This window comes from Psammomys obesus, unplaced genomic scaffold, assembly GCF_907164565.1.
Source record: "Psammomys obesus unplaced genomic scaffold, mPsaObe1.curated_primary_1811, whole genome shotgun sequence".
NCBI classification, from domain to species: Eukaryota; Metazoa; Chordata; class Mammalia; order Rodentia; family Muridae; genus Psammomys; species Psammomys obesus.
Genome location: NW_026585644.1, coordinates 18673491 through 18681372, shown reverse-complemented (window position 1 = coordinate 18681372; position 7882 = coordinate 18673491). Strand labels below are relative to the sequence as shown.

General features: G+C 39.5%; 1 protein-coding gene across 7 annotated transcripts in view; it reads left to right on the top strand.

The window, feature by feature from the left end:
* Nucleotides 1-7882, top strand: part of Kidins220 (kinase D interacting substrate 220) — a 94544-nt gene that overhangs the window by 71428 nt on the left and 15234 nt on the right. Inside the window, exon 26 of one of the 7 annotated variants that reach the window (XM_055625194.1) lies at nucleotides 6955-6987. The exons of the other annotated variants lie outside the window; for them this stretch is intronic. Within the exon in view, the coding sequence (XP_055481169.1) occupies nucleotides 6955-6987 (33 nt within the window). The remainder of the gene's footprint in view (nucleotides 1-6954; nucleotides 6988-7882) is intronic. 7 annotated transcript variants of the gene reach the window in all.

Below are 7882 nucleotides of genomic sequence, written 5' to 3'. Positions count from 1 at the left end.
TGTGTGTGTGTGTGTGTGTGTGTGTGTGTGTGTGTGTGTGTGTGTGTGTCTGGTAAATATCTGTGACAGAAACAAGCCTAGTCATCTCAGTGACTAAATGTTGAGTTTTTACAACCAGAGATCTCTGGCTTGTAATGTAGTGCTTGCTACCGAAACTTTAAAAACTACATCTTTATAACTGCTAATTATCTAGTATCTTTTTAAAGGACTTCTATATGGTATCTCTGTGTGTATATACATTACATTAAGGTTTAGCTGATAGAGGACGCAGTATGTGAAAAGCATTTCAATCTATGTCAGGGATTCCACAGGACAAGATTGTTTAAACATACTATTGAATATAATTAATCCAAAACAAAATACATCTGTGCCAAATATAGTAGGGGTTCCTGATGATAAGCTTTAAGTAACTATAAAAAAAAAGTTCCCTGTTAACATAATTTAAGTTACACTTTAAAGTGGTGGAAGGGGAATTCCAGCCACCCCAGTCTTTGGTGTTATCTGTGTTCTTATCTTAGCATCATGTTCGTTCATCTTCCATGTGGCTCATTCTTTTTTGTTACCTACTTTCCTGTTTTATGTTGCTAGGAAGTTATCAAGGAGGATGCTGCTGAGGGGCTTCCTTCACCCACAGACTCCTCAAGGGTAATGGAGTAGTCTTGTGGTGTGGAACACTAGCGTCTCATTGCTTCTGCAGCAGTAATGACTGTCTTAATGCAATTGGCAGCAGTGCACTAACTCACTTGTGGTGTGATGGGCAGTGTAGAGTGGCCAAGCACTAATAATTGCAGCTCATGAGTTCATTCCAAAGCTAATGTTTTCTCCTGCATTTCCCCTTCTCAGTGGTATGGGAGGGGCTTGTATTCTCTGGTAAGGAAGGGCTCCTTCCGGGAGTCATCACAAGGGTTCAGTTGGTGAATTTTTCCTTAGCCTTGTTTTCATTTCTCATCTTTCATAGAGCCTGCGCATGGTAGGATAGCTGTCAAAGTATCCCGAATCACCTTTGACACTAGAGGAAGACATGAGCTAGATGGTGTAGAGAAACTCATCTTCAGTGCCTCACACTTGCTTCTAGGCATCCCCACTGGTGAAGTCTTTGTGCATTGTTACTTCTTCCTTTTATTAGTGAAGAAAATAAACTTTCTAGACAAGCCTAGAGCTGGTTCCAAAGTTTATCAAGGATGTTTAAGTTAAAACATGCTTTTAAATAGGAAATATAGTTTTAAACCTTAATTTCCTTTGAATTAATCTAATTAAGAGACAAAAAGGGAACTATTTTGTTGTTTTCATTGAGGAGTTGATTTTTAAGTCGTTAACATATTAGCTGAAATGATTGAGTAACTTCAGCTATTTATAAATGTCAGGCATGCTGAATCACAACAGTCCTATTTGGGTGCTTAGGGACTCTGGCCTATGGAACATCACCACTGTATGCAAAACTGACTTCCAGTTTATTCAGAGAGCCTTTGCTACAGGGATTCATGTGTGCCATTCAGTTCTAGAAACCTAAATTCCTCAGTGAGTTTCTGATTAAAATTAGATACTATAAAGGAGTTAATGGCTTTAATGTCAAAGAAATGCTGAAAGAACAGATCTTTCCATATGCAGAAATGTAGGCAAATACTTGTAATTTAAAAGTGTCAGTAATTTATTTTTTTCCACATCCATGAAGGGGAGCCCTAGTCAAGGTTTAAAATAAGTTCTGGGGAAGGGGAATAATGCAGTTCCTGAATCATGCTTAGAAGCCCAATAACAGAATGTGAAGGCACCTCACATAGAACAGTGTCTTTCAGTGAGTAACACTCTCTGTTCTCGGCACCAGAAGGTAGTTTGTCGTTGGTAGAGTGGATGATAGATGCTCACCGTGCTTCTTGTGCTTCTAAGAAATTAACAGTGACAACAGTTCACAAAAAGTGTCTTGTGGAAGACTGGAAAAAAGCAAGTAAAAGCAAGTCAGCATTTGTTCAAAGCCAGTGAAAGCAGCGGTGGAAACTGAAGAACTTGCCTGTCTTCGGGCTTCTGTTGCTGTGAAGAGACACTATGACCACAGAAACTCTTATAAAGAAAATGTTTTATTGGGGTTGGCTTATAGGTTCAGTCCATCATCGTCATGGAGGGAAGAATGGTGAAGCATAGGCAAACATGGTGCTAGAGAAGGAACCAAGAGTCGTGCATCTGGATCTGCAGATGGCAGGAAGTGAGAAAGAGAGAGACTGGGCTTGGCTTGAGCATTCGAAACCTCAAAGCCTTGCCTCCAATGACACACTTTCTCTAACAAGGCCACACCTACTCCAATAAGGCCACACCTCCTAATAATGTCAGTGCCTACTGACCAATCAATGAGCTTATGAGGGTCATTCATGTTCAAACTACTACCACACTGCTGGCTGAACCAGTAACCTGCAGGAGAGTCAGTGGCCCTTTGTGCTGGAGGCTGCCCAGTTCCCACTGGGACAGCAGGGCTAGTTATTGGTCATGTCTGTTTGGTCAGTGTCCCCTGTATACTATATTGAGAAAGGCCAGTTACAGTGAAGCTGGGAGCTACATGAACCTTTCAGAACAACTTGTGATATTAGTACAGCCCCAGGATAACATGGAGGGAGAGCAAGGCTAAAAAGTTAACCAACTATGGTCTCTGCCCAATATAGGTGAGCTCATCTCTTTTTACCACTAGAAATTTCTGACAAACCGTTAGAAAGCAAATCTTTATGAAAATAATAAGTTTTCTCACACTAACATTATAGAGATCATAGCCTGTGAAGTCCAGCCTAAGACTAGCAGGTAAATTATAGATAAATATTTGAGTGTTTCACAAAGTCGGGGCTTGAAATAGAAGCCCCATTGCTGGTTTTGCTCCCTGTAATTTTTTGGCTGAGAAAATATGCGTGCCAGATCTTGTGAGAGTGAAGATAATATCATACCTGAGATTTGCTCTCAGAGCATTAGAGTTGGAAAGGACTAGTGTGTCCTCATCTAAAGGCAGAGAAATCCTTTTTCATAATTGAAGCTTTAATCTGTATCTCAGTTCAAAAAAAGCAAGGAGAGCAACCCCTGGAACTGTTTCAAGCCTCTGTTTTCTTCTGAGGCTCCTCTCAGCACAGTTGCTATCTTGGGTTCTGGTCCAGCCTCCATGGCACAAGATGAATGTGTGGGGCTTACACCAGGACACAGAAGCAGGGTGGCAGGTAAGGAGCCAGAAGGCGGCCATTCCCTATGTCTTGCCCTCCCCATTCCCACTCAGTGTGAACAGGCTGCAGCCTTTGGAGTTAATAGGTCATGTGATGCACTCATACCCTTGGCACAAGCTGCTCTGAAAAGGCAGGCCAGTTTCTTTAGTCTGATTTAGGTATTCCTAAAGCTTAGCACATTTATTACTAAGAAGACCCGGATCCTTAAGGTCTCAGGACTCAAACTGCTTCAATTAGATGATTGTTGGCTAATTATACACATTTACAGCCAGTTTAGATTAACCCAGGTATCTTATTTATCGATGTTTCTTAAGCACAAGAGGTATCATTTAAATGAGTTTTGAGGTTTTGAAAATGGCCATGCGTCTCTTAAGGACAGGAATATGATCTGGGAATCATACCTTAGGCAGCCAGCCCTGTGAACATGGAGTGCACTAGCACAAACTAAGGCAGCTACGCCGTCACTACATGGGACTTCCATTAACATAGTCCTGAGTTGACTGAAGTGTCGTGAGGCCCATGACTATGTTTAAGAACTTGAAGCTTTTCTGGAAGATTACACTTGATGCCTTTTTCTTCTTTCAGTGGAGTTTTCACCAAGATATTCATTGGTCTCAACACAGATTTGCACTGTGTGGCTCCACACAGAAGTGAATTGCTTTGAGGAAAAAAGATTTACGTAATTCACAAAAACACCCTTACAAGTCACATAGTCTAGAAAAGTGAGAAAAAAACTGATTTTATCATGAATGTATAATAAAAATGTGTAATAAAAGTATTTATTACAAAAAAAGTATACATCAAATCTAAATAATTAAAATTTACCCAAGTTTATGAACACAGAAGCCATGCATGGCACACTTACAGTAAGAGAAATGTGGATTCAGTTGAGGCATACAGTGTGCGTCCTGACCGACTGCTGTAGTTCCTCCTGTTGCTGTCATGACCTCAGGTGTTGCAAGAGTCAGCTTAAACTAGTGATTCTCTCCAGGAGCCTGCATACAAAGGTAAAGGAGGCCCTTTCTATAATATGTGTAGCATGCAAAACAAGGCTGACCCTTGGCTCTCAGGGAGGCTTGTGTTCAGTAGCAAGCTACTAGCAAGTTTTAGGGAGCCAAAAGCTCTACCCAGATTTCTGACTTCAGGGAGTTGGTTCCTTAACTCCACATTGCTCAGGAGTCAACAGTAGTGGCATGGTGAGGCTTCTGATGCTCTAGGGAAGGAAGGTCTTACGGAGGGTCTGTCTTGAGCTAGATCTCCTGAGTGACATTTTGTTGGTGATCCAGAACTGCTCTGAAGAGCAGCTCCGAGTGTGCTCTTCCTGGTGAGAGCTGCCTCTCATTAGCAGACGTTTTTTCACCAAAGCAAGGGATACCATAGCATTTCTTGATTTTTTTTTTTTTTTGTCTTCCTTACTGATTTAGCATTGTGTACTCCTGCCCGATGTTGAGTGATCATTCATTGTTCCAGCATTTAAAGCATTGAGCATTTAAAGGCCCTATCTGATTGGATAGAGCGGGAGACAAAAGTGGAAGACATCTTGTCCTTACAGTCTGTGGGTTCCCGGGCCTCTAAGAGATCAAAAATATCTGCCTTTCTTGGCACTTTTATACATCATTGAGAAGACATGACAGTATAGAGTATCAAGTTTATTTGCAAAGAAATTTCAGAATCAAATAGGCAACATTAAAATAATTTCATGAAGCTGGGCATGGTGGCACAGCCTGATAGTCCTAACACTTGGAAGCAGAGGCAGGAGGATCTCTGTGAGTTTGAGGCCAGCCTGGTCTACAAAGTGAGTCCAGGACAGCTAAAACTATACAGAAAAACCCAAAAAAGAAAAAAAAAAAATCAGGATTTCCAGTGTGTTTTTACCATTATATTTAGAGCTTGAAGACAACTGCTGATTTAATAATGGCATTATAAATGAAGGTTGGAGCTTTTGCTAAATAGGCTGCAGCTCATGAAGTAACGTATAAAAAGCTGGTGCTTCCTGAAGGTACTTTATTTCCATCACTTTTAGAGCTTGCAAATTGTGTTCAAGGCAACATATGTCCGAACCAAGCTGTCTCATATTTGCTCAGGAGACGAGCTGGATGAGAAAGCTGCAGATGCGGGTAAGGAGTCAGGCACCGTAGGCTTTCTTTAGACTGTGCTTGCTGTAGGTGCCCCTCACCCACCCCCAGAGACTCCTGCACTAGTGTCAACCAGCTGGAACATTATGCACCCCTTTAACAGTATTTGAAGTAGATTTTCATTTTTCTACTTGAATTAGGGAGAAATGCTAGATTTTTCTCTCTCTTTATTGAAATAAAGCCAAACATGTATCTTCTTTCTTCATAAAAGTCTTTATGACATTTCATTTAATTTTTTTCTCTAAATTTCAAGTAAGTGGAGTGAAATATGTTTATAGATGATACTATGGTAATGTTGACGTAGTCCTGGGTATAGTTACAAGTTAAAAAGCAGGGATCTGGAGAGATGGTGCAGTGGTTGAGAGCACTGCTGCTCCTCTGGAGGACCCAGGTTTGAGTTCCAGCCAGCACTACAGGGCTGCTCACCACTTGTAAGGCCAGTCACAGGGGATCCACCATCCTCTTCTGGCCTCCCTGGGCACTGCACACTTGTGATACACAGACACATGCAGCCGAACACCCACACACACAAAAGCAGATACAATTTAAAACATTTAAAAGGTTAAAGGTAGACAAGCATGTTAGTACTTGCCCCCCCCCCCCGCTTTTTTTTTTATTTTTTTATTTAAGGAGTGTTCTTAAACTGTAGTGGTAAGCCTTATTTATCAGCTTTGACAGAATTATTTCTCCAGTGGTGTGAAGAGTAAGTTATGTAGAGATCATAAAAACACAGAGGAAGAAAAGCCAAGTTGCATTTCCAGCTAATTAACAGCTTCTGGCTCTTGTTTGGGCATCATTTCACTGCATTTGTCTGATACTGTGCACATCCTAGCGGAGAAACTTACCTGTAGTTAAGTATGATGGTCAAAAGTGGAAGAGGCTCCCTCTGTGGACTCCAGCTACTGGCTGTGTTCACAGATAGACGTCTGAGGTGAGGCTAGACGACCCTGCCCCTTGTTCACTGAAACAGCGAGTTCACTTGACTGTTAAAATGTGTCAGTCATCTGTAGGCTGTTTTAAGCATTTAAAAATATTTACCACTGATTTTTAAGTACAGAAGAATAATTAACAACAGTTGTTTGCTTTGAAATAGTTTTTTTTTTTTTAATTTTACAGTATTTCAATCAAAGAATGTGATTTTTTTTTTCTTTTTTACATTTCTGACTTGTTGGGCTGCAAATTTGAAGACAATTTGAATAGGCAATTGAGGTGTCTGTTGGGATCAACATAGTCACTGGAGTAATACATTTAACTGTCCTTTAAGGCAATCTACATAAGTAAGCCTTATAAATGTTATGACAATTTTAAGCTTTTATTTTGGAACAATATTGGCTTTTCATGGAAAAATAGGATTTACCTAGTTTTCTTGTTGAATGTATGATGCATGATTTATTCTTCTAATGAAAACAGTAACCTTTAAGAGTGCAATTTGAAAATGTCTAAGTATCTACTAATGCAATAAAGCTGTTCCATGCATGCATGTTCCTCACTCTGTGCTGCTGATACCAAGGTTTATTCAGAGTTGAGGGGAAATGAGAGGCTTGGCAAGGGCTCTGTCTGTGTATATGATATGTGTGCTTTGATTTATTTCACATTCATGGCCTTCACTCTGTTTTATTCCTTTCTTAAAGCCGTGTGACTCTGGGTTTAACAAACAGAGACAGGTACAGAAACTCCTGGTGAACTGTTACTCACCTTACTAGGTTGTTAGATGATCATCAGCTACTCCATGCTGGGCTGTTTATAGAGTTGTGCTCACTCTGTCTCGGGCTCATTTCCATAGTTGCTTTCAGCCTCTGCATGGCAGTCATTGCTAACTAATCAGTTTCAGTTTACCTAATAAAATGACTGAAGATGTGATATTTCAGAGTGTACTGTTAATCTACTGACACCAGAAAGCAGATCTGCCACCTCAGGTAACTAGTGTTTTCATAGCTTTGCTTTGAACTGGAGAGATTCTGAGTAAGATGCATTTTGAAGCTTTTATTTAATGGTTTAAGCAAGCTAATGTTTACTGCATTAACTTTTCCAAGTAAGGAAGAAAAATAAATAAATTCTGATATAGAAAACCAGTTTATTGCAGCAATCTGTTTTGGATTACACAGACAGATTTCAAATGAGAATGTACCATAAATGCTGAGGGATTAGCATTTGGATTCTTATTTTCCTCTTCAAACAATATACTTAGATTCTATTAAGAATTTAGTAACTTAATACATTTTTATATTCTTCTTACTTTTATGATATTTCCATTCAAAATTTATTATTTTGGTTATAAGATTCATTTGACATAAAAGTAATTTCACTGTATATTATTACTTTATTAAAGATTTGGAGAATGATTAACATTTCTCCTTCAAAGAAATTATTTCAATGTATATGGTTTTTAAATTAGTAATTTACCCCTTGATGAAGACCAACTTACAAATAGGAGTCAGATGTGATCTTTAACTCCTTGGTTGAAGTGGCCTCTGCAAGGTGTCAATACTTTACAGCTTTCTTTTTCTTTCTTTCTTTCTTTCTTTCTTTCTTTCTTTCTTTCTTTCTTTCTTTCTTTCT